The sequence below is a fragment of the Euleptes europaea genome, chromosome 19 (assembly GCF_029931775.1).
Source record: "Euleptes europaea isolate rEulEur1 chromosome 19, rEulEur1.hap1, whole genome shotgun sequence".
In the NCBI taxonomy this organism is placed as follows: domain Eukaryota; kingdom Metazoa; phylum Chordata; class Lepidosauria; order Squamata; family Sphaerodactylidae; genus Euleptes; species Euleptes europaea.
In genome coordinates this window covers 24,591,913-24,618,120 of record NC_079330.1, presented here as the reverse complement: position 1 = coordinate 24,618,120, position 26,208 = coordinate 24,591,913, and the positions used below count along the sequence as shown (strand labels likewise).

At 52.6% G+C, this 26,208-nt stretch overlaps 1 protein-coding gene across 3 annotated transcripts in view; it reads left to right on the top strand.

Moving 5' to 3' along the window:
- The window catches only part of SMG6 (SMG6 nonsense mediated mRNA decay factor), a 119,403-nt gene that overhangs the window by 61,232 nt on the left and 31,963 nt on the right, over positions 1-26,208 (top strand). For 2 of the 3 annotated variants that reach the window (XM_056865207.1, XM_056865205.1), the window contains exons 12-13: positions 3,521-3,680; positions 17,817-18,018. In XM_056865207.1, coding sequence (XP_056721185.1) covers positions 3,521-3,680; positions 17,817-18,018 — 362 coding nt within the window. The remainder of the gene's footprint in view (positions 1-3,520; positions 3,681-17,816; positions 18,019-26,208) is intronic. The other variant, XM_056865206.1, reaches the window with a different exon arrangement.

The following is a 26,208-nucleotide window of genomic DNA, read 5'->3' as shown; positions in this document are numbered from 1 at the left end:
GGTTGGGGCGCAGTCCCGAGGGCCGGCCCCAGGCCGCGGACTCGGGTTGGGCCGCTCCAGGAGGTCTGGGGGCGGCCTCGGGGTTGGGGCGCAGTCCCGAGGGCTGGCCCTAGGCCGCGGACTCGGGACAATCCCAAACCCTATATTTTAACTGTAAAAATGGGGGGTCGTCTTATACGCCCAGTCGTCTTGTACACCGGAAAATACGGGTAGTTAAATTGTGGAACTCCCTGCCCCAGGATGTGGTGATGGCTGCCAACTTGGAAGGCTTTAAGAGGGGAGTGGACATGTTCATGGAGGAGAGGGCTAATCATAGCCACTGGTCAAAATGAATACTAATTATGAATACCTATTCTTTCCAGTATCAGAGGAGATTGCAGGCAGGATAATGCTGCTGCAGTCATCTTGTTTGTGGCCTTCCTAGAGGCACCTGGTTGGCCCCCGGGTGAACAGACTGCTGGGCTTGATGGGCCTTGGTCTGATCCAGCATGGCCTTTCTTATGTTCTTATGGTGGCCTAATTTAGTCAACACAGCTAACGGTCACTGTTTCACTTCCCCTCCTCCATGAGTGGTCCCACTCCCCTTGTAAAGCCATATATCCTAGTAGCCATCACTGCAGTTTGTGGCAGTCAATCTTGGCACTTGGGCATCAGCTTCTAGATATCAAAGGGAATGAAGGAAGCTTGCATTCAGGCAAGAAGACCCCACCCTTCGTCGTCGTCCCCACACACACACCTCTGCTCTTCTGCCTGTTAACATATAAAAGAGCCTCTCTGATATGGGTGCTTTTAATCCCTGACTTTGTTTAAATGGAAGCCTGCCCAAGCTCTGCTGCTATGTGTATTCTGGCCTCCTGCAACCACACCCCACCCACCCAAGTGCAGGATTTGGTACTGGATTCAGAGTTCAACTTGAGTTTTAAGAAGCGTTCAAAGTACTATCTGGTTGTTATGATCATGATGATGCCTGGTGAAATCACAGAAACCGGGGGTGGGGGTGGTAGGATTTCTGTTGGTTGGTGCGTGTGGGTTTTGTGCGAGTCAGAGTTATGATTTGCTCATCCCCACGAATTAGGCACAAAAGAAGCAAAGACATGCATGTTTGCTTCGTTTATTCTGGCCTAGCTGTTCTACTGACAGGATTTGGCTTTATCCTCAATGTTCATGTAGTGGCCTCTTGTGCTGGGAGCTATATAGTGCTTTGTAGGGGTGTGCATTTGGGTGAAACTGAGCCAAAAATATGCCCGAAAATACCTTATTGTGGTATTTTGGGGTACTTTTGGCTCTCTCAAATATTTGAGATTTTTTAGAAAACCAAAAAAAAAAAAAAAAGGTCCTGAAAAGTCCCCCAAATATTCAGCATTTTCAGGAAGATTGGGAGCCAGTGTTTTCAGGCTCCTGGGGACTGTTTTTTCCTTTGCCCTCCCTTGCCTTGCCTTTGTGATTGAGCCTCTGGGCGTTTAGAGGGCTGCTACTGTCAGTTTCAGGTTTCTTTGTCAGTTTCAGGAGGGTTTTTTTCTTTGCAAGTGTTGCTTTGTGTTCCCTTTGCTGCATTTACACTGTTGCTCACTCTGTGCTTGGGTTTCTTCTGCTCTGTCTGGATGCACATTAGTCCTTCTGCTGAGCTTGCACTGCTGGACTGGCACTGGAGTTCTGCTTGGCATTCTGGACGCCGTGATTGGTTCTGCTGGGCTTGCAACCCACCAACCCACCCCCGGCGTGGATGTGTTCTGCTGTCAGTGTTTCTCTGGATGCACATTAGCCTTGTTAATCTTGCACTGCCAAACTAGCACTGGGGTTCTGTTAGGCATTCTGTCATTGGTCCTGCTGTGCTTGCAAAAATCCCCCCCCCAATGTGGAATGCTGCCAGTGATTCTCTGATTTGACATGACTTTTGTTGAGCTTGCACTGACAGACTGGCACTGGGTTCTGCTGGGCATTCTTTACATTGCCATTTCTTCTGCTGGGCTTACAAACCCCCTGCCCCCAGTTTCCACTCCAGAGATTCTCTGGTTTGACATGACCTTTGTCGAGCTTGCACTGTCAGACTGACACTGGGTTCTCCTGGGCATTCTGCATTGCCCTTCCTTCTGCTGGGTTTGCAAAATCCCCCAACCTTGAGTTCCACTGCAGAGATTCTCTGGTTTGATTTAGTTCTGTTTGGCTTGGCACATTGGCTTGTGGTTCTGCTGGGATTCCTGGGTTCTGAAATGGTTCTGTTGGGCTTGTTGTGTTGGTTCTTCCATGGGAGGCGTGGTTTGACCAGTGATGCCGCTTGCAGGCATGGCTTTTGCCTGGAAGCAGCTTGGAGGGGTTTTTTTCCTTCCCCCCCATCCATAGGAAATAATGGAGGATGGTTGGGGGCACCCTGTTCAGGGGCCCACAGAATTGGACCCCTTGGTCCAATCTACTTGAAATTTGAGGGGTTACTTAAAGGACAGGCGCTAGCAGCTCTGCAGCAATTTTGGTGCCTGTACCTTCAAAAACGACCCACCCAGCCACCCAGACATTTCCCCCATAGCGAATAAAAGACACCCCCCCCCCCAATTTGGATTCCTGAAAAAAAACTCAAATCCAAATACCATATTGGTACCGGAATTTGGGAATATTGGGAACACCAATGTTGTGCAGGTGCAATATACCCAAATGGGGGGGACAATTTTTTTTCCCCACCACTAGTGTTTTGTAGACTTTTTGAAACTTGAAAACAGGTTTTGTTGTGTGCATTGAAATTGGAGGCATGCTTCACTCTGAGCACTCAAGAGGACCCATGACTATTTTCTGGATGACCTCCTGGAAGAATGGGCAGCCCAGTTAACATGGCCCCTTGGTGCCTAACCCTCCACTTGGAAATCAGGAATAGGGCAGAGTTTTCTGGGTTCCCCGTGGCCTGTCAAAGCTGTAGTGCTGGCTACGTCAGGGAGCCTTTTTGCTCTTGAGTCTTGGAGGGGATGTGGCTCATTTCAAGAGCCTCTGCTTTGCACGTAGAAGGTCCCAGGTTCAATTTCTGGCATCTCCAGTTAAAAAAGACCAGGCAGTAGGTGGTATGAAAGACTTCTACCTGAGATGCTGGGGAGCTGCTGCTAGGCTGAGTAGACAATACTGACCTTGATGGGCCAACGGTCTGATTCACTTTAAGGCAGCTTCATGTGTTCATGTATGAAGAGGCCAACATGGGGCCAACATGTTGCCTTAACTTTTCAAGCCCTCCTCAGCCTTCCTTACAGCACACAGCTTGGGGTTGTTGATCTCGGTCATAAGAACATAAGAAAGGCCCTGCTAGATCAGACCAAGGCCCATCAAGTCCAGCAGTCTGTTCACACGGTGGCCAACCAGGTGCCTCTAGGAAGCCCACAAACAAGACACTGGTCTGGCCCAGTGGGGTCTCCCTCTGCCTCAGACCATCAAGATGAGGACTGGAGAGGGAGGAGGAGATGGCAGGGAAGATTCTGCCAATGGCTCTGAGGAGTTTTGGCCGAGAGGTGAACCTTAACGAGGCCTCCCCTTTTTCTCTTGGCAGCAGGGCACCAGGGGAGCTCCACCGAGGGTGACATCAAGGTCTCCTCCTTGCCGCAGGACGTCAAAGAGCTTCTTCCCAGCATCAAGGTCTGGTCGGATTGGATGCTGGGCCACTCAGACACCTGGAATCCCCCGCCCAGCGCTCTGGAGCTGCCTAGACCGTATGTCAGTCCTTCCAGGCCCTGTGCTTCTCTCCCTCCCTCCTGCCTTACCACCCTTTCGTCCTCCTCCAGAAAGGCAAGGGCATTCTGGTTTCCCCATTGTGTATCAGCTTGTGTTTGGGGCAGTTTGAATTTCTTACCCTTATTCACTTACCTGCCCTGGCCTGAATGGCCCGGGCCAGCCTGATCTCATCAGATCTCAGAAGCTAAGCAGGGTCGGCCCTGGTTAGCATTTGAATGGGAGACCACCAAGGAAGTCCAGGGTCCCTGTGCAGAGGAAGGCAGTGGCAAGCCACCTCTGAACGTCTCTTGCCTTGACAGTTCTACAAGGTCGCCATAAGTCGTCTGCCACTTGATGGCACTTTCCACTTACCTGTACGATTATTTATTTACCTGTCCAATCTGTCTCTTCTGCCTTCTTCAAGGAGCTCCTGAAGGCTTCCGCTCCTCCCTATACCCAGAACATCTCTATGAGGTTGGTTCATTATTTAAAATGTTTCTATCCCATACTGTCCATTAGAAAATAGACACGATGGCTCACAACACAGTCTATAAAATCGCAGTGTGATAAAGAGATCAGGTAAAACACTACATGAACAAATGAAGCAACCATCAATAATTCAGCTTCCTAATGAAGAAGAAGAGTTGGTTTTTATATGCTGACTTTCTCCGCCACTTAAGGAAGAATCAGACCAGCTTACAATCATCTTCCCTTCCCCTCCCCACAACAGACACCCTATGAAGTAGGTGGGGCTGAGAGAGCTGTGATTGGCCCAAAGTCACCCAGCTGGCTTCATGTGGAGGAGTGGGGAAACCAACCCGGTTCATGAGATTAGAGTCCACCGCTCCTGTGGAGGAGTGGGGAATCAAACCCCGTTCTCCAGATCAGAGTCTACCTCTCCAAACCACCACTCTTAACCACTTCACCATGCTGGCTCTCACGCTGAAATGCACCAGAAGAGCAAAAAATGAAAACTACCAAGAAGATCTGGACCAAGGGGTAAAGCAGGAGCAGCCCTGGTGAAAAGTGAGGCTTTTCCCAGAAGCCTAAATTATAACAAGCAACCCACTGCAGGTAAAGCATTCTACAGGTAGAGTCCCAGAAGTGGGCACCCCAGAGCAAGTGTGTGAGAGTGCCTCGAGCACATTGCTTCTAGAGCAGGGGTCCCCAGCCTTTTGAGCCTGCAGGCCTCTTTGGAATTCTGGCACAGGGTGGTGGGCACAGCCACAAAGTGGCTGCCGCAAATGGCTGCCACAGGAGGCAGAGCCATCCACAAAGTAGCAGCTGCAGCTTACCTCCAGTCATACAGTGAAGATCCTGGTGGTGTGGTGGCAGCTGCTGCTGAAGCAATGTTTTTAAAAAATCTGTACAGCCAATCAGATCACTAATGGCCACTCAGAAGCCTGTCTGGGCAAAAGCCCCGCCCAGTTTCAACAAACAGCTTTCCTTAAACCACTGAGTGGGTTTGTGACACAGGTGAGATCTGAGCTGGGCTCCTCCTGAATCACAGCTCCTTCTCTTAACCACAATGCTGCAGTGTCACAGTGTCCGCAAGTCGGTGATAATTTGCCCCAGGTTCTCTTGGCGATCTCTGCACAGTTTCACCTAAATGTTGAACAGGCGCCTGGGGAGAAGGTGGAGCCTTGTGGGACTCCACTGTACAAATGTCGTGGAGCTGAGCAGCACCACTTTCCTGCCACCGGCCAACTTGACGGGATGTTTGGCCCACGGTGCCCCAGACCCTTGCTCTAGAAGGTTGGGGACCCCTGCTCTAGAAGCAAGAAGCTCAGAGCACTCTGACACACGTGCTCTGGGGTGCCCACTTTCAGGCCTCTGCCCGCAGAATGTCCTCCCTGCAGTGTCTCACTTGCTACGCTTTAAGTTTCTGGGGAAAGCCTCAATCTTCACCCAGGGGCTGTTCCTGCTTTACCCCGTGGCCCAGAGCTTCTTCGTAGTTTTCATCTCAGCCAACCTGTCCAGATGAATCCTATTGAGAAGGAGGAAGAAGAAGAAGAGTTGGTTTTCATATGCCGACTTTCTTTACCACTTAAGGGAGAATCAAACCGGCTTACAATCACCTGGCCTTCCCCCTCCCCACAACAGACACCCTGTGGGGTAGGTGGGGCTGAGAGAGCTCTAAGAGCTGTGACTAGCCCAAGGTCACCCAACTGGCTTCATGTGTGGGAGTGGGAAAAACAACCTGGTCTATGACCATGACAGCAGTAAACTAAACTAAACCTGGTTCACCAGATTAGCATCCGCCACTCATGTGGAGGAGTGGGGAATCAAACCTGGTTCTCCAGATCAGACTCCACTGCTCCAAACCACCGCTCTTAACCACTACACCACTCTGTAGTGGTTGGTTTTTATACCCCGGTTTTCTCTACTTTTAAGGAGTCTCAGAGCGGCCTACAATTGCCTTCATCTGTTCCCACAACAGACACCTTGTGAGGTAGGTGGGGCTGAGAGAGTTCTGAGAGAACTGTGACTAGCCCAAGGTCACCCAAAAGGCTTCATGTGGAGGAGTGGGGAATCAAACTCGGCTCTCCAAATTAGAGTCCTCCGCTCTTAACCACTACACTACGCTGGCTCTGAAAGCCAGGGAGCAATCTAGGAGCACCAGTAGGGTTGCTGGCGAAGGTCATTGGTCAGAGAGAGCAAGGCTGTTCCACTGTATATGGACTGGTATGGGTCTCCTCTAAGAAAGACTGGAAGTGTCCTGCTTGAGCACCATGCCCAAAAAGGAGACATTCACCACCGGGGCAGGAGTTGTTAAGTCCTTTCGTGTGTCCAGGGGACACCTAGCGATTCATGATCCCTTCACTACATTCACTACACCCTGGAGCCAGCTGGTTGGCCTCTTTCATCATGATGTAGAGGCCACCCCCTAGCAAGCCCCTGTCCACCTCCACGGTCTGCATGGAAAGGTTAATCTGTGAGGTGGAGAGAGGTCACCCAATGAGCTTCGTGGTTGAGTAAGGCTTCGAGCCCAGGTCTACCCAGTCCAGGTCCAGCAGAACCCCACGCCGGCTCTTCTCCTTCTTTATTTATTTGAAACTCTTGTATCCTATGCTGTCCGCCCAGAAAATCAGACTAGCTCAGATACTTAGGTGAAGGGCTGTGTCTCAGTGGTAGAGCCTCTGCTTGGCATGCAGAAGGTCCCAAGTTCAATCCCCGGCATCTCCAGATAAAGGGACTAGGCAAGGAGGTGATGTGAAAGACCTCTGCCTGAGACCCTGGAGAGCCGCTGCCGGTCTGAGTAGACAATACTGACTTGGATGGATTAAGGGTCTGATTCAGTATAAGGCAGCTTCATGGATTCATGTGTACTTTGGGAAGGGGCTGTGTCTCAGTGGTAGAGCCTCTGCTTGGCATGCAGAAAGTCCCAGGTTCAATCCCCAGCATCTCCAGATAAAGGGAGTAGGCAAGGAGGTGATGTGAAAGACCTCTGCCTGAGACCCTGGAGAGCCGCTGCCGGTCTGAGTAGACAATACTGACTTGGATGGATTAAGGGTCTGATTCAGTATAAGGCAGCTTCATGGATTCATGTGTACTTTGGGAAGGGGCTGTGTCTCAGTGGTAGAGCCTCTGCTTGGCATGCAGAAAGTCCCAGGTTCAGTCCCCGGCATCTCCAGTTAAAGGGACTAGGCAAGGAGGTGATGTGAAAGACCTCTGCCTGAGACCCTGGAGAGCCGCTGCTGGTCTGAGTAGACAATACTGACCTTGATGGACCAAGGGTCTGATTCGGTTTAAGGCTGCTTCATGTGTACCCCAGGGTTAAGAGTATCCTTGGTGTTCCCACCAAGGAAGCAGCGTGCCCCCTCGCCCCCCCTTGCCCCCCCTTGCCCCCCAAAGCTGTGGCAGCTGGGTGCCGGTGGCTCAGTGCGTCTCAAAGGGTTAACAGCTCTGGCTGAATACTATTTACATCTGTTTGGTTATTTGAATCTTTTGGGAATGGACCCCCCCCCCAAAAAAAAACCTTCTCCCACAAGGCACCATCTGAGCATGCTCCCTCTTTTGCCACTTTCTTGCAGTCTTTCCCGCCCTCCACCAGATCCAGAGCTTCCCTTCTCTCCCCCCCACCACCACAGAGGCAGGGCTTGGGGTGACAGAGAAGGCACATCAGGAATCATCCAGCAAAGAGATTTCAGCTAAAAATGGGCTCCCGCTCCCGCGTGGAGCTGGCAGGATATCCGTTCATCCCCAGCCCTCTTCCCCATTTTATTGCCACCACTTCTTGCTGCTTTTTCATTTTGGCTGAGGAAATGGAAATCTCACACAGGAAGTGCCGGGCCCCATTTTGGGGAGAGGGAGCGCGTCTGTTTTGTGTTGCCGGCTGGTTCAGGTGGGTGGGGACTGCTGCCTGCTCATGTGAACCGTTGCCCATCTTTGGGCAGGCGCTCCAACCTGGACCGGCACCGGCATGGCGGTCAGACGGCTGACTCCTGTTGCCCTCTTCCAGCGCTGGAGGGGTGCGAGTCACGCGCGGAAGTTGCCCCCGTCCCATTTTCCAGACAGGGACCAGAGACTGCGCGCAAGGGCATGTCCAAGCCCTGCCGGAGGCTGGACTCGCACCCAGGCCTCTCTGTTTACAGGCTAACTGGTGTCCCCCCCCCCATCTTCCCGAAGTGGGCATTTCCCCTCTCCCTGCCTTCTGCTCTCCCCAAGCTCTTTTCCTCTAACCCTTATCAGCTCTTGGGCAGCAGTCTTCTGCGTTGCGGGGAGGGGGAGGTCTCCCAGGCTCCCCGGGACCCCGGCAGGCCTCTTGCCCACTCTGGGTCTTGCGTGCAGGTGTGATGAACGCAGGCCAAGTAGTGAGCAGCGCAGAAAAGTGGGGTGGGGGGACGGACGGGAGCAGGGCCGGGCTTAAGCTCTTGGACTTGTGCTCTGAGCCTGGGCCCAGCACCGGAATGTGGGGCGCACTGCTGCAGTCGATGCCTGAGAGCAACCACAGCGCTCTTTTCCTCCGCCTCCGATATTCGCTGGCTGAACTGCCAGGGCGTTACTTCTGGCATCTCTCGTTTTCAGGAATTAACCCCTGTGAACTTCTGTCCTGTCTTCCCCTCCCTTGACCAGTTCAGGTTTAAGCACCTTCTGTCTCTGCTGCGTTCGGTTGAGGGAACCCGGGGGGGGGGCGCTATCCTCCTCGCGGAGGTGCCTCAAGCAGCATAGAGAGGCTCAGAAGCCTCCCCCCCCGCCCCGTCACCCCAAGCCGCTACAGTGGCCTGCCGGCTGGGGCGCTCCTTGTTTTCTCCATCCCTGGCGGTCGTTTTTCCCAGGAGTCCCCGGTGCCGAGGCCGGCTCTGCTCAGCTCTGTGCAGGCTCTGGCAGTTGGCTTATTGCTTTCAGCTGGTACTTGAACCCGGGTCTCAGCCTTTGGAGCCATTCCCAGGTTTAATCCCCAGAGCTTTCTCTGCAGCTGTATGACACTCCGCTGACCCTGAATGAGGATAGGAAAATAGAAGCTGTGCCAAGCCAGAGTCTCTTTTTCATTTGGAGTCTGGCGGCCTGCCCATGACCAGGGTTACATAATGGGAAACATAGCTGGGACTCTGGAGAGCCCTCCGCGCCTCACCAGGCTGCCCGCACTGCGATGCTATATATCTTCCTAATTGGCGCTGGAGTGCATTTATCACCCGCCCGGATTGGAGTCCTCCTGGTGGAAACGGGGCTGCGTTCCACTCTGCTCTCCCGTTGGATGCAGGCGGGAGCGGAGGGGGGGGCGGGGAGAGAGGATGTGGCATTGCTGGAGCACCAGGCACGGGGAAGCAGGCATTTCCTCGGGCCTAGGAAGGAAGCCTGCATTCGGGGGCAAGGAGAGTAGCCAAGCGCAGGGGGGCCGTGACCTTTCCAAGAGGTTTGACGGTATATTCAGTTGGGGTGGGGGAGAGAGAAAATCAGGGCTGTGCATATCCTATGTAGCCATGGGACTGCATCAGGTGCAAAGCGGAATATTTGGGGATCTCTGTTTTTCAACCCCCAAAAGACACGCACCTCTCTCTCACACAGGTGCACCATGTAGTATTTTGCAGTTCTGCAGTCATGCCTGCAAGGTATAGGAAGCAGCAAAAATTCAGCACCCCAAGAATCTAAGCTGCCAAATTCAGCACCCCAAGAATCTAAGCACTTCCCTCTTCATGAGAGCCAGCATGGTGTGATTTGTGGTTTGGAGCAGTGGTTTGGAGCGGTGGGCTGTGATCTGGAAAACCGGGTTTGAGTCCCCACTCCTCCACATGAGCGGCGGAGACTAATCTGGTGAACTGGATTTGTTTCCACACTCCTACACCTGAAGCCAGCTGGGTGACCTTGGGCTAGTCACAGCTCTCTCTGAACTCTCTCAGCCCCACCTACCTCAAAGGATGTCTGTTGTGGGGAGAGGAAGGGAAGGTGATTATAAGCCGGTTAAGTGGTAGAGAAAGTGGGCATATAAAAACCAACTCCTCTTCTTCCTCTTCGTATTCTTCTTCTTCGTGAATTGCTCACTTATAGGCTTTGGGAATCAGATCGGAAGTAGGTGTAGGGTGAAACCCGGTGGAGCCTTAGGACAAAACCTGAGCTCGGACAGCCTGGAACGTGTTCTCCTGCCCCTTGACCCTGGCTGTTCCCTGCAGTCCACCTCTGCCTGCTCTCAGGCTCCATGTTCTTCATGCATGTGCTGGGAAATCCCATGCTCCCTGAAAACCTGTATCCAGGAAGGAGAATGAATGATACCGAGAGGCCAAGGGCTTTGAATTGGCATGCTGATTCAGGCTCTGAAAGGACTTTTCCCGGTGCTTGGAGGCAGACTGGGGAGGGGAGGGGTATTTTCTGCCACGGTCCAGAGAGGAGAAGTTTTTTAAATGGAGGCCGGAGAGGCTGGGTGGAGAGTTCGAAACTGGCAAGTGCGTGCAATGGCAGAAGCAGCCAAAGGAAGACTCCTTTGCCTGCTCCTTTGGACTGGGGGCTGAAGGTTTTCCTGTGGGAAAAGAGGAGGAATCCCTATGTGGGCTTGTCTTGTGAGCTGTGTGGGCCTGTCTTGGTGGCACATCAGCCAGAGTTCCCAGAGATGGAGGCGGGCCCTTGGTCCATTTCACCTATTGCTCTGTGCTGCGATGGACAGTGGCTCTAATATTTCTGGCAGAGAGGCCCAGTACCACTTCCCAGCGTGGCATAGTGGTTAGGAGTGGTGGTTTGGAGTGACCACTGCTCATGTGGAGGAGTGGGGAACCGAACCTGGTTCTCCAGATCAGGACTCTGATCTGGAGAACCAGGTTCGGTTCCCCACTCCTCCACATGAGCAGTGGTCACTAATCTGGTGAACCGGGTTGGTTTCCCCACTCCTACGCATGAAGCTTTCCGGGTGACCTTGGGCTAGTCACAGCTCTCTGAGCCCCACCGACCTCACAGGGTGTCTGTTGTGGGGAGGGGAAGGGAAGGTGATTGTAAGCCAGTTTGATTCTGTCTTAAGTGGTAGAGAAAGTCAGCGTATAAAAATCAATTCTTCTTCCTGAAATCCTTTAAAATAATTTTTTTGGATGATTGAACGTGGGCTCTTCTTAGGGTTGCCAACCTCCCAGTACAAGCTTGAAATCTCCCGCTTTTACAACTGATCTCCAGCCAATAGAGATCAATTCACCTGGAGAAAATGGCCACGTTAGCAATGAGACTCTATGGCATTGAAGTCCCTCCCCAAACTCCACCCCCCTTAGGCTCTGCCCCACAAATCTCCAGGTATTTCCCAACCTTAGGGTTGCCAGGTCCCCCTGTCCACCAACGGGAGGTTTTTGGGGCAGAGCCTGAGGAGGGCAGGGTTTGTGGAGGGGAGGAGCTTCAGTGCCATAGAGTCCAATTGCCAAAGCGGCCATTTTCTCCAGGGGAACAGGTCTTTGTCAGCTGGAGATCAGTTGTAATAGCAGGAGTGTATTTTTTCTATGTTTTGTAAATATTGCAATTGTATATATGACGTTAAATAGGTTTCTCAAGTTGATGTCATTTTCACAAGTAAATGTTTAGCATCCAGTACCTTGAGTCTTTTTTATATTACCTGGAAGTTGGCAGCCTACCCAACCTGGAGCTGGCGACCCCAGCCCTTCTGCATGCCAAGCAGTCCCTTTCCCCCCTTGCGCTCAGAACTAACTTCCAGAATCAGCCTCCTTAATATGCAAGCGTTGCTGCTATTCTACCCCAGTGAAGACATCGTACACACTGAGCCATCCCTCCAGATGGTGTTCCCTGGGGTTGCGTTGCCATGTTCATGTGGCACCTGTTGCGCCAGGAATCACCACCAAGGTGTGGCAGAGTCGGCCTCTCTGCCCTCGGCTTTGTGGTTTCCCAGTGGAGGCTGTGGAGACGCCTTTCTTGGAAGCCAGCATGGTGTAGTGGTAGAGAGTAGTGGTTGGGAGCGGTGGAGTCTGATCTGGAGAAGCAGGTTTGATTCCCCACTCCTCCACATGAGCGGCGGAGGCTAATCTGATGAACCAGGTTGGTTTCCCCACTCCTCCACATGAAGCCTGCTGCATGACCTTGGGCTAGTCACAGCACTCTTAGAGCTCTCTCAGCCTTACCTACCTCGCAAAGTATCTTTTGTGGGGAGGAGAAGGGAAGGCGATTGTAAGCCGGTTTGATTCTCCCTTAAGTGGTAGAGAAAGTCCAACTCTTCTTCTTCTAAAAACGGGGGAGGGAGGGTGGGCTTCAGGACCGCCTGTGAGGACAGTCTTGCTCCGGGGCAGGCGATGGCCGGGGGTGGGGGCGCTGAACCATCTTTTCCCCCCTCCCGTACCCGAGAGCAGCGGAGAGGCCCGAGCGTTTTGCCATCTGGAGCGCAGCGCTGGTCTCCTTCCACCGCAGCCTTTCCGGGTTTGTTCTGCAGCTGTGGGGCTGGTGTGTGAGTGTTTAAACAGGCTGGTATTGCACAGGAAACGGCCACCTCCGTGGGGCCCCTGCAGGCCTGGAACATGGGGTCATTGTGTTCGGCGCTAATCGCCGCCTGCATGAGAAGGCCCCCAGGCAGGCCAAGGTCTGCACCAGTCGAGTCCCACGAGGCAGCAGATCTGCCCAGGCCCACCACTGCCTCCCCCCCCCGCCTGCTTACCCCCATAGGTGAGTTTCAGCAGAACCCACTCACGCACCAGGCGCTTCCCAAGCTGTGCCCGTGAGGAGAGCGCGAGTTCCCCAGGTCAACCTGGCAAACCTGGAGTGGCCTTGATCTCAGTGCCCTTTCCCCAGTCTCCCTGGCCGGCCCAGGTGTTCAAGGAGAGGAGATGGTTGTGCCTGGGTGGGCTTTGTCACAGTGCTCTAGTCACTGTTCTCTTAGAGCTCTCTCAGCCCCACCTACTCCACAGGGTGTCTGTTGTGGGGAGGGGAAGGTGATTGTAAGCCAGTTTGATTCTTCCTTAAGTGGTAGAGAAAGTCGGCATATAAAAACCAATTCTTCTTCTTCCTCTTCTTCCTGATTCTCCTCCTTCTCTTCTTCCGCTTCTTCTTCCTGTTCCTCCTCATCATCATCTTCTTCCTCTTCCTTTTCCTCTTCCTCCTCCTCTTCTTCCTCCTCCTCCTCTTCTTCCTCCTCTTCTTCTTGTTCCTCCTTCCTCTTTTTCTTCCTGTTTCTCCTCCTCTTCCTCTTCTTCCTGTTCCTCTTCTTCCTGTTCCTCTTCCTCCTCCTCTTCTTCTTCTTCCTCTTTTCCCTCTTCTTCTTGTTCCTCCTCCTCCCCTCTGCTTCAAAAGTAGGCAGCATCCAGTTTTCTGGTGGTCACCAGTGGCCTCTGAGACGGGCGCCATTGGCAGGGCTCTGTAGGGGGACCACTGGTCAGCCCGCCTCCAAGGAAGGGTCAGCCCAAAATTGCCATGGGCAAGGCCAGCAACGGGCACTCCCAGGCACGCCCCTTTCTGCGTTTCATCCCGGCTGGGCTGCTCGTGAAGTCTGAGCAGCCACAATTTGTGCTGTGTGGCTCTTCGGCCAATGTGTGGTTATCAAGTGTGCTTTTTTTAATCTGCCCTCAAGCTGCAAGAGAAAGATGACCTTTGATTCGTAAAGCGAAGCTGGATCATGCGTTTGCTCTCGATGCCCAGGGTGTAAAAGGCCTTCCCTTCGAAACCGGCCCATCCGTCAGAGAAACTTCTGCTGCCCCTTCCCTCCTGGGACATCAGGAGCAAGGGACAGCCTGCCCACGGCCACAGCAGGAGGTTCTGTGCGGGAAGGGGAGGTTTCCCTGATCCCGTCCCCAGCTCCTTCCTGGACAGCGCTGGTCCGGCGGGAGTGTGCTTTGCCTCGGGGAGCTGCCAGTGGGGTGAGGATGGAGCCTCCTCAACCTCGCCGGGCCCCTCGGGCAGCGTGCCTACAAGCTGCCCTATCGCATCCGGCGCTTGTCTCCGCAGCCTGGCCCCAAGGATAAACTCCGGGCCACAGGGCAAGGGGATGGTTCCTCTTATTATTTGCCTCTGGAGCGGATCGGGGTCGTGGAAAGTTCAGTTCCTTTAACCCTCGCGGTCCTGTTTATTTTCAAGCCGGTGGCACAGGCTGAGCGTTTCCCATTACATCAGGAGGGCCTTCGGACACCGCGGCCTTCCCTCCCCGCAAAAAACCCAGCGGGGCTGTTTGGTTTTTTTCCACCTTTAAACGTTTCTGACAGCCAGACCTGGCTCGGGGCGAGCGGAGAGCTCTCTCGCCTTTGGCTCGGGGCGAGCTTGCCGAGAGGGAGAGACCCCTGGTCCCTCCTTCCCTCTGGCGTGCCGGTCCACGGCCAGGGCACGGGCCTGCGGATGGTGCCGCTGTGCTGGGCTTTTGATTAATGGCAGCTCATTCCGCCCAAGCTCCCAGGACAGTCTTGAAAACAAGATGTTTCATTTCAGCCCGATGGCCTCCCTCCGCCCCCATGTTGGTTCCAGCAAATAAACGAGTGCACATTGTCCACCTGGAGCAGTTTGCAGAGAAGGGGGGGCATGCAGGGGTTAGGGGGTTTTTTTTGCAGGTCCCCTTGCCAAGAACCTTCCCTTGTGCGCCCCTCCCTGGCCTTGGAGCATGTCCTGGGGAAGATCATGCAGAGAGGGGGAGGTTGGCACGGGGGTGGCTCCATTTCCTGCTTCCAGTTCCCCTTTCTCTTGCCCTTCGAAGAGGTCGTGTCTCTTGCTTCACCCACCTCTTTCTCCCTGTTTTAAAGGAACGCTTTAAAAAAGGTTTAGATGAAGAAGACGGGTTGGTTTTTGTATGCCGACTTTCTCTGCCGCTTAAGGAAGAATCAAACCGGCTTACAATCACCTTCCCTTCGTCTTCCCACAACAGACACCCTGTGTGGTAGGTGGGTCTGACAGAGCTCTAAGAGAGCTGTGATTAGCCCAAGGTCACCCAGCTGGCTTCATGTGTGTAGGAGTGGGGAAACCAACCCGGTTCTCCAGATTAGAGTCCGCCGCTCATGGGGAGGAGTGGGGAATCAAACCCGGCCCTCCAGATTAGAGCCTGCCGCTCTTAACCACTACACCACACTGGCTCTTAAGGGATGCTGTATTAAAAAATGAAGCAGGTTGTGGTGCCATTGCAGGCCCCTCAGGCCCCGTCGGCTGCTGCATGCTTGTGTCTTCCAGCACCTCACGGTTGGCTTATCCTGGTGGCAGGGCAGATCTAGGAAGAGTGCATGGGTCAGAATGCACTGTGCTCTGCCCTGCCACTCACCCCGTTGTCCAGCTTGGAACGTCTCTCACTGCCTCAGACTTCCCTGCCCCCAAGATTCCACTTCCCCCTGCAAGTACGCCTCAGTCCAGGGCATTGCCTTTGCTCCCATCCCTCCCTTTCCTCTCTTGACTTCCTCATTGTCCAAGTGGAGGCTGGTCTGATTTGGTGGTGGGGGTGGTTCTGCCAAGGGCCAGGGGTTTCTGTGGTGTAGAATTACAGGTATTTGCAGTTGGAAGCGTTTGGGTGTTATGTGCTGTCAAGTCGCTTCCGACTTATGCCAACTGTCTGAATCAACAATCTCTAAAATATCCTGTCGCTTATAGTCCTGTTCAGGTCTTGCAAACCAAAATGTGTAATGCTAGCTATATATGCACGTGTGTGACTTTCATGTTTTTTTTGGGAGTATAAGAAGAGGGAGCGAAAGCATCCCCCAATTTCCCCGGACAGCAGCACTGACTTGACACTTGGTCTTGGAATGTGCTTAGGGTTCGGAGGTGCTTCCTCTGTCTCCCCCCCCACACACACACACACACATTTGCTCTGGCATTCTCGGGATGCAGACTTCTGCAAGGTGTTCAATGTCTAAGCCGAGTCTCATCCCCCCCTACACACACACTGAAGTATGCATGATGTAGTGGTTAAGAGTGGTGGTTTGGAGTGGTGGTCTAATCGGGAGAACCGGGTTTGATTCCCCACTCCTCCACATGAAGCCTGCTGCTTGACCTTGGGCTAGTCATATCTCTCTTAGAGCTCTCAGCCTTACCTACCTCACAGGGTGTCTGTTGTAGGGACAGGAAGGTGATTGGAAGCCTGTTTGATTCTTCCTTAAGTGGTACGGTAGAGAAAGTCGGCATATAAAAACCAACTCTTCTTCTTCAACAGAGGGCTGGTAAATGGGCAGAGAGGTCTGATGCAAAAACCCTCCTCCCGGGCACAGAAGTGTTGGAGGGGACAATCTTAACATTAGCAAGGGTTTGAGCACCAACTGCCGTCGTCTGTGTCGTACCGGAGCACTCTGCTGCTGAAGGCTGCGTCCGCAGAGGAATAGGTATTCAGGCAGTAGTGCCTCACGAATGTGGATACTGAGGACCACGTGGCCGCCTTGCAGATCATCTCCACGAATGCCTCTTGTTGAAGGACGCCGATGTGGCCGTGCTCCTTATGGAATGTGCTGTGATTCCCTCGGGAATTGAACATCACTGGCTCTGTATGCTTCCTCGATGCACTTGCGCAAGTGCGGCTGACAGCCGTCTTGAACAGTTTCTTGCCCTTGTTGGGGCCAGAGATGGAGATGACCAGTGTGTCTGTCCTTCTGATGTCCTGTGTGTGGTCGAGGTAGATACACAGGGTGCGTCTGAGGTCCAGGGTGTGCCAGCTCCTCTCTCCAGATGCCCTCCTTACCTCAGAGAGGAAGAAGAGGAAGAGTTGGTTTTTGTATGCCGATTTTCTCTGCCTCTTAAGAAAGAATCAAAACAACCTTATAATCACCATCCCTTACCTTCCCCACAGTAGACACCCTGTGAGGTAGGTGGGGCTGAGAGAGTGTGACTAGCCCAAGGTCACCCAGCTGGCTTCATGTGTAGGAGAGGGGAAACCAACCCGATTTACCAGATTAGTGTTTGCCGCTCCTGTGGAGGAGTGGGGAAATCAAACCCGGTTCTCTAGATCATAGTACACGGCTCCAAACTACAGCTCTTAACCACTACACCACGCTGGCTCACAGTAAGTATTCACGGGTCAGTTTGAGGGCATATTCCCAGGTTTTTAACCAAATTCTCAGCACTGAGAACTAGAGTCTTGTTTGATAGGATTTGATTTAAACTCCATGGGCCAAATGAGAAGACGTGTGTGTGTGTGTGTGTGTGTGTGTGTGTGTGTGTGTGTGTGTGTGTGTGTGTGTGTGAAAGAGAGAGAGAGAGTGAAGTGCCGTCAAATCACAGCCAATTTATGGCAACCCCAGCAAGGGGCTTTCAAGGCAAGTGAGGTGGTTTGCCCTCGCCTGCCTCTGCAGAGTCTTCCTCGGTGGTCTACCCTCCAAGGATCGACCCTGCTTAGCATCCGAGATCTGACAAGATCAGGCTTCACCATGCCGCCTTCCCTCCCAGAAGACTAATGTAAAGGTCCCTAAATATATTCTAAGGGACATTACCAGTATGGGTAAAAGTGGGGAGGGGCGGGGCTGTAGCTCAGTGGTAGAGCATCTGCTTGGCATGCAGAATGTCCCAGGTTCAATCCCTGGCATCTCCAGTTAAAGGGACTAGGCAAGTAGGTGATGTGAAAGACCTCTTCCTGAGACCCTGGACAGCCGCTGCCGGTCTGAGTAGACAATACTGACTTTGATGGACCAAGGGTCTGATTCTGTATAAGGCAGCTTCATGTGTTCATATGTACTCCCCAGACAACGGGGCGGCATCCCTTGCACCCAGAGCACTCGGGCTGGCCATGCTGGGCCCAGGTTCTGATGTTCCCTCTCCTCCCTCGCCCCTCTCAGAGTCACGGTGGACGTGTGGGCCACGCTGGCGGACTTCTGCAACATCCTGACGGCCGTGAACCAGTCGGAAGTGCCCCTCTACAAGGACCCGGACGAGGACCTGGCTCTGCTCAGCCTGGAGGAGGATCAGCTGCTCTCGGGTTTCGTCCCGCTGCTGGTTGCCCCTCAGGAGCCCTGCTACGTGGAGAAATCCTCGGACAAGGTCAGGGCCGGGGCAGAGGGCTCCTCCTCCTCCCTATGGTGTCTCTCTTCCCCCCTCTTCTCCTCTCCCCCCACCCCCCCCCCCGCTTTTCTTCTTGGGAAGCATTTTTTTGCAAACGGAACACGATTAAGTCATTGAGAAAGGGTGTTAAGGGAAAATATCGACCTTTTAGCCGCTGACATCCAGCTCTGTCATGAAACCCCCTCTTGACTTCCTTTGCTGTGTGTGTGTGAGAGAGAGAGTGCGAGAGAGTGTGTGTGTGTCTATGTGTGTTTGCTTGCTGGCATGCTGTATATACGGTCATTTCCTCCCTTGTTTAAAGAGCGCAGCTTGCGTTGGCAGTGCTCCCCCTCCGCTCCAAATGGCTTGCATCACGCTCGGAGCAGCCTCCTTTCTTTTCCCTCCTCCCCACCCTGGCTGGCCGCAGGACCCTGCGTGAGGAGGAAGCAGGCAGGACTGTCTGCCTTCCTCTGAAGAGCTGACAGGGAAGCAGCTGGGGGGGGGGGCAAGAGGAGGCCCTGCTAGTGCCCTTGCCACCCGCTGGGGCCCACCGATCCCCCCCCTCCCTCCTTGCAGGCCTGGGGTTCTTCCCGCACCTTCCCCAATGTCCTTGGTCTCTGCCAGAACTGTGGGGAAATATTGGGTGGGCACCATGGGGGTTACCCAGCTGCCTGCTGGCTACGTAGAGTGTCTGCTTTGCAGACAGAAGGTCCGAGACTCAACCCCAGCATGGTGTAGTGGTTAAGAGTGACAGACTCTAATCTGGTGAACTGGGTTTGATTCCCCACTCCTCCACATGAGCAGCAGACTCTAATCTGGAGAACTGGGTTTGATTCCCCGTCCATTAGAGATGACCTCGCTGCCAGCCCTCACAAATCCCAGACCTTCTCTTTCCTCTGTTAACCCAACTCTTCCCTCTCCCCTGAGCTCAGCCCAGCTGAAATCTCCATGTATAATGCAAAGCGCGGGACACCCAAGCTTGGCTTCTATCCCAGAAAACATGCACCCAATTACAAAGCAGCATGTAAAGAGGCGGGGATTCAAATGTGTTCTGCTTCCTCTGAGCTCTTTCTGAGCAGAAGAAAGGCTTTTTAAAAACAAGGTTTGGCTTTCTTCCCCTCCCCTTTAAGATTGCTCTGTTTTTTGCTTTTTCTTCATAGAATGCTTTTGAGAGAGAACCAGCGTGGTGTAGTGGTTAAGAACAGTGGTTTGGAGCGGTGGGCTCTAATCTAGAGAACCGACTTTGATTCCCCACTCCTCCACATGAGTGATGGACACTAAACTGGTGAACCAGGTTGATTTCCCCACTTCTACACATGAAGCCAGCTGAGTGACCTTGGGCTAGTCTCAGTTCTCTCAGCCTCACCTACCTCACAGGGTGTCTGTTGTGGGAAGGGGAAGCTGGTTTGATTCTCCTTTAAGTTCGATCCTGGCTGAATCCTGGCTGGAACAGGGAAGAAAGGAGGCTAAAGCGACCGTGCGTTTTCGCCCCTTGAGAGGTAGGGGAAAAAAATAAAAGTTGAAAATGGAAAATACAAATTTTATAGGCAAAAAAAAAGTAGGCAGCTGTGTCGGTCCATAGCAGAATTCAAAAACAAATGCCATGTAATACTGAACTCTTCATTAGGCACTATATTTACTACAAATCTTGTCTTGAAGAATATGTGTTGTTTAGAAAAATCTCTTACAGGCACAATAGGACTGTTAGCCTATTTGGACATCAAGGTTAAATTTTATAACCTGGTGTATATCCAAGCAATGAGCCAGCATGGTGTAGTAGTGGTTAAAAGTGGCAGACTCTAATCTGGAGAACTGGGTTCGGTTCCCCACTCCTGCACATGAAGCCTGCTGGGTGACCTTGGGCCAGTCACAGTTCTCTCAGAAGTCTCTCAGCCCACCCGGAGGCAGGTGAACGTCTCTTGCCTTTAAACCCCCACGGGATCGCCATAAGACAGCTATGACTTGACGGCACTTTACACACACATATCCAAGCATCCGTGAACTTTGTAGAGCAAGACTTTCCCACTTCTCCTTCCTGCTGCAACCCATTAACCCCTCCCCCCCAAATTGTTCCTGGGTGTCATCAGAGCCAGTAGGGGTTTGTAGTGGGGGTAATCAGTAGCAATCAGTGACACTCTTTTGGGAACGGAAATGCCATCCCGTTGAAGGAACTGTGTTGTTGGATACGTGCCTCTGAACTCTCCAAGAATAATATACATTATAGATCTTAGTGCTGTGGATTGTTTTACGTACACTATACAGCTGAAGTGACTAAAACCTTGTCTTAAGTAGCATTTAACTCATTCCAAAGGAGAGAATAGGACCCTGTGGTGCAGAGTGGTAAGCTGCAGTCCTGCAGTCCAAGCTCTGCTCACAACCTGAGTTTGATCCCAACGGAAGTCGGTTTCAGGTAGCCGGCTCAAGGTTGACTCAGCCTTCCATCCTTCCGAGGTCAGTAAAATGAGTACCCAGCTTGCTGGGGGTAAAGGGAAGACAATTGGGGAAGGCACTGGCAAACCACCCCGTAAACAAAGTCTGCCTAGTAAACGTTGGGATGTGACGTCACCTCATGGGTCAGGAATGACCCGGTGCTTGCACAGGGGACCTTTACCTTTAAAGAAGAGAATGTTTCATATGAGGTTGCTTCCCCCCCCACACACACAAACACACAATGCTCCCAAGATTTCCATATTTTTCTGTTGGAAAAATGGGGGGGGAATCAAACTGCTAACGAAAACGAAGTTTTTTTACCCGGGATCTTTCTATTCCTCCCCCCCCCCCAGCCTTCATATTGCTAGGGTGGATTAACTAATTTATTCAGGTTATGGAGTTTAGCTTTTCTTGTTGCAGAATTCGGAGTACCACAGTTCAAAGCTCAGGGTTTTCCTTTGCTGCTGTAGAGCATACAGCGCTCTGAACTGTCTGTCCAATCACTTCTCCTCGACCCCAGCCTTCTTGGTTTGGGTGGTGCTTGTACAGGGCAACTGGGGCCAGCCGTGTGTTTTTGTAGGATGTGCTGGACAGAGGTTTGGCCCTCCTGTTGAACGTTGCCAGGCAAGGCGCCAGCCTCTTTGACCCCCTAGCCCCCCCGAGGCTCTCCTTTTACTCCTTGCTCAGCTTCCTGAAGGCCCAGGGGCTTCCATACCTGGATCAAGGCCAGAAGGGTGAGTTCTGCAGCCTGGGGCCCTTGAGGGGCATTTGCTGGAGTTGGCTGGGGGAAGCTGGGGGCTTGAAAGTGCATCAATCAAAATTACATAAGAAAGGCCCTGCTGGATCAGACCAAGGCCCATCAAGTCCAGCATTCTGTTCACACAGTGGCCAACCAGGTGCCTCTAGGAAGCCCACTAACAAGACGACTGCAGCATCACCACCATCCTGCCTGTGTTCCACTCCCCCTAATATAATAGGCATGCTCCTCTGAACCTGGAGAGAATAGATACGCATCATGACTAGTATCCATTTTGACTAGTAGCCATGGATAGCCATATCCTCCGTGAACAGGTCCACTCCCCTCTTAAAGCCTTACATAAGAACATAAGTAGTTAGCTATTCTACTTTATTATTAGATGATTCTGTTAAAGATATTACCTATCAGGTTGCGAGATTCTGTGCCAGGGCATGCGCTATAAGGCAGAAGAAGCTGTTATAATGACTTTTCATGTTAAACATACTATTTTACCAAGAGTTGAGGTAACTAAATTTACATTTTAATTACTTATGATATTTCTTTTTGTGCAAGCTGGTCTTTGACCGTAATAAACAAATGATGAAGAACATAAGAAAGGCCCTGCTGGATCAGACCAAGGCCCATCAAGTCCAGCAGTCTGTTCACACGGGGGCCAATCAGGTGCCTCTAGGTAGCCCACAAACAAGACGACTGCAGCAGCATCCTGCCTGTGTTCCACTCCCCCTAATATAATAGGCATGCTCCTCAGATCCTGGAGATAATAGGTATTCATCATGACTAGTGTTCATTTTGACTAGCAGCCATGGATAGCCCTATCCCTCGTGAACATGTCCACTCCCCTCTTGAAGCCTTCCAAGTTGGTAGCCTTCGCCACATCCTGGGGCAGGGAGTTGCACAATTTAACTATGCCCCTTTGTCGCCCAGGCCGAGGGTAGGCAGTCCCGAGCCTTGCCAGTTGCTTTGGCTTGCCAACCTAAAGCATCTGCTTGGTGGCTCCCACCAATCACAGCATCGTAAAGGAACATTCCAAGCGCACATTTCCCTGCTCAGCAAGGGGGACCTCTGTAGAAGCAAAGCCAGTGCAGCATGGAGGCCGAAGAGAGGAGCCCTAGAGGAAGCCTCCGAATGTCTCAAAACGGGAGGGGAGAGAGAAGAAAGCATGGTTGGGGGGGGGGTTGAATGGAGCAATAAATCTCAGGCATGGATTACAAGGGAAAGGCTCTCACCTGGAACTCTCCGGTGCTGGGACTGCTGAAGGTTTCTGGGGCGCTGCAAACTGTGGAAAGCCGCCCCGCTGTCGGCCCGCTTAATTGATGTCCGCCGGAGCTGATGCGCTGCCAGCTTGTGTTGGCTCCGCTCCAGCGTTCTGTAACTCCTGGAGCCAGGTGTGAAGCGATTTCTGTTCCGTCTTGTTCCCAAGCACCTACAGAAGCCTCTTGCATCCCACTGGGGGCTGCAGCCTCCAGGAAGGAAACAGCTGTGCAGGTAGACGGGGAGGGAGGACCGCGGAGCGCTTCTTGCTGAAGGGCCTGTCATACAGTGCTCAGGTGCGACTGCACACGTGGGGGGACTGCCTCCCACAGGGTGCCCTGAGCTAAAAGCGGGGGTGCGCGCTCTGGAAAGAGTTGCCTCGCACTGCAGGGAGAAGTGAGGCGTCACGGGGACGGGTTGAAAGAAGGGCCTCGTGCGGGAGAGGGTGCTGCCTGCTGCCGCCAGGTTTCCTGCTCTTTGCCCACGAAATAAGGGGCAGCCACTCGCCATCTCTTGGGGATGGCATTGCATGCCGAGCCAGGAGCTGTGATTTTCATACTGTGGCTTGTCCCTGTGAACCCTGTTTGCAGAAAGACGATGTAGGCATTTTTAAATGGCCGTGCTGGCAATTCTTAGCTAACTGCCACCTCTGGGCTCTGCTCCCAAGCCACCTCCACATTGCTGGGCAGGTTTGGTCGAAGAAACGTGGTGCTCCAGCTGCCGAGTGGCTTGTGCTGGTGAATGCTTCCGGTGATGCTGCCGCTCAGAGCAGAGCAGAAGAGAGCTCTAGGGCAGTGGTGTCAAACTCAGTTGTTACAAGGGCCGGATATGACATAAATGTCACTTGGCCATGCCTCGCCAGCCCAGATCAAGAGTGGGTGATGGTGGCTGCCTTGGCTGGTTCGCAGGCCAGATAAAGAGCTCTAAGGGGGCCGGATCCAGCCCGTGGGCCTTATGTTTGACACCCCTGCTCTAGGGCATCTTCCCCCTGGGCCCCTTGAATGTGAGGACCCCTGCACTCTGGGGCATAAGAAATCTGGGAACTGCAGGAGTAAAACCCTCCCTCCTGAGCAGTCCCTGCAGGAGCACCAGAACCCAGCACCAGAACAGGAGGAACTGAGCGGGGCCCAGCCTCTCCTGGGAGGGAGACTTCAGTTCCCAGAGGAGCTAAAAATTACTTTGTCGTGCCTCCATCCGTTCAGTCCCCAGATGCCAGCTAACCCTTCTCCTTTCCCACCTGTCCCCCTTTGCTGCTGCTGATGTCCTCTTCACCTCCTTCCCCTTCCAAGCCAAAAGGTGTTGTATGTTGGAAAACGAAGAAAATGAAGGTGGAGGAGGGTGCTCCTTTTGACCAGACCTAGAAGAAGAAGAGTTGGTTTTTATATGCCGACTTTCTCTACCACTTAAGGCAGGATCAAACCGGCTTACAGTCACCTTCCCACAACAGACACCCTATGAGATAGGTGGGGCTGAGAGTGAGAGAGCTGTGACTAGCCCAAGGCCACCCAGATGGCTTCATGTGTAGGAGTGGGGAAACCAACCCGGCTCACCAGATTGCCGCTCCTGTGGAGGAGTGGGGAATCAAACCTGTTCTCCAGATCAGAGTCCACCGCTCCAAACCATCGCTCTTAACCACTACACCACGCTGGCTCTCTACTTATAATAAACCTGTTAATGTGCCCTGAGCTGACCCAGGCTAGCCTGACCTCATCAACTCTCGGAAGCTAAGCAGAGTCGTCCCTGCTTAGTACTTGGATGGGAAACTACCAAGGAAGGCGAAGCTTCCCCGGGCAGGCAATGGCAACCCCCCCTCTGTTTGCCTCTTGCCTTGAAAACCCTAGAGGGTTGCCATGAATCGGTGGTGACTTTATGGCACTTTCCACCACAGTAATATTCAGGTTTTTAAGTTAACTTATATCTCTTCATCAGGGACTTGTAGTCAGAGCAAAAAGAATACGGTGAAATTTAGGCAGTAGTGTTTAATCGGGTAATTCATAGTACATTTTGATCTTCTGAAAAGGTTATTGAGGCTGCACTTTTTTTTTACATAGATAATTTTGAATTTGAATGCGTTGAAAAACTGAAAACGGCAAACCCTATCTTAAAAGAGAGTTGCTGTCTGCCTCTTCCGAGATGGTGCCTGCATCATCTGAAATAGAAGGAATTGGGCTTTTTTTCTTGACAAACTATTGTTTTATTCATATGCAGATGTATACAGGCTGAAATGATTAATGAAGCCCTTAGAACAGATAGGATCCGTTGACTAGAGCATGTTTAGAGCAGCTGTCAGGGGACAAACCTGACTGGGGTGCCTGTGGGGAGGGAACAGACTTGCTCAGGAAGTTCCACGTAGAAATTTGGGCAAGCGTGGGGTAGTGGTTAAGAGTGGTGGTTTGGAATGGTGGAGTCTGATCTGGAGAACCCTGTTTGATTCCCCACTCCTCCACATGAGCGGCTGACGCTAATCTGGTGAATTGGATTTGTTTCCCCACTCCTACACACGAAGCCAGCTGGGTGACCTTTGGCTAGTCACAGCTCTGTTAGAGCTCTCTCAGCCCCACCTACCTCACAGGGTGTCTGTTGTGGGGAAGGGAAGGTGATTGTAAGCCGGTTTGAGTCTTCCTTAAGTGGTGGAGGTAGTCGGCATATAAAAACCAGCTTCAAATCCCTCCCACCCCCGCAAATGGCACCAGAGCTGTTTCTGACCAGTTATCTTCCCTGTTCCATATGGACTTCTCCTTGGCAGTACAAAAAGCTCATTGGGGGATTCCCTCGGTGCTTGCTGCAAGTTGGGGGGAAGGGGGCAGCAGGGGAAGGGCCAGCTGTGGGAAGCAGCCCTGAGGGTGGGAGTATTGGCCCCTACCTTTGCAGGCCATCTTTTGGATCCGCTCAGGACACTGGCCTTTCTTTGGAGAGGCGACGCTGTATCACTTTGCTTTTGTGTCCCCTTCTACCCCCACCCCCCCCACCCCCAAATGTGTCCCTGGCTCAGCACCATATCAGGCAACTGCTTTCTTTCCCTTAAGAGCCAGCGTGGTGTAGTGGTTAAGATCGGTGGTTTGGAGCGGTGGAATCTGGAGAACCGGGTTTGGTTCCCCGCTCCTCCACATGAGCTGCGGAGGCTGATCTGGAGAACTGGGTTGGTTTCCCCACTCCCCAGCAAAAAAGAAGAAGTCAGCAGTTCAGAGCCAACCATGGGCTGGGAGGTTTGCGTTGGGTCTTCAGTGTCCCATTTGTGGGGGGTCAGGTGAAGAGAGAGGAGAAACATGAATACACATGAAGCTGCCTTATACTGAACCAGACCCTTGGTCCATCGATGTCAGTATTGTCTACTCAGACCAGCAGCAGCTCTCCCTGGTCTCAGGCAGGGGTCTTTCATATCACCTCGTCTAATCCCTTTAACTGGAGATGCCGGGGATTGAACCTGGGACCTTCTGCATGCACAAGCAGATGCTCTACCACTGAGCCACGGCCCCTCTCCTAAAGGGTTAAGAATACATGAAGCTGCCTACTACTGAACCAGACCCTTGGTCCATCACAGTCAGAATCAGAATCAGATAACCTTTATTGGCATAATCATCACAGTCAGTATCATCTACTCAGACCGGCAACAGCTCTCCGAGGTCTCAGGCAGGGGTCTTTCATATCACCTTCTTGCCTGGTCCCTTTAACTGGAGATGCCGGAGATTGAATCTGGGGTCTTCTGCACGCCAAGTAGATGTTGTGCCACTGAGCCACGGCCCCTTCCCATC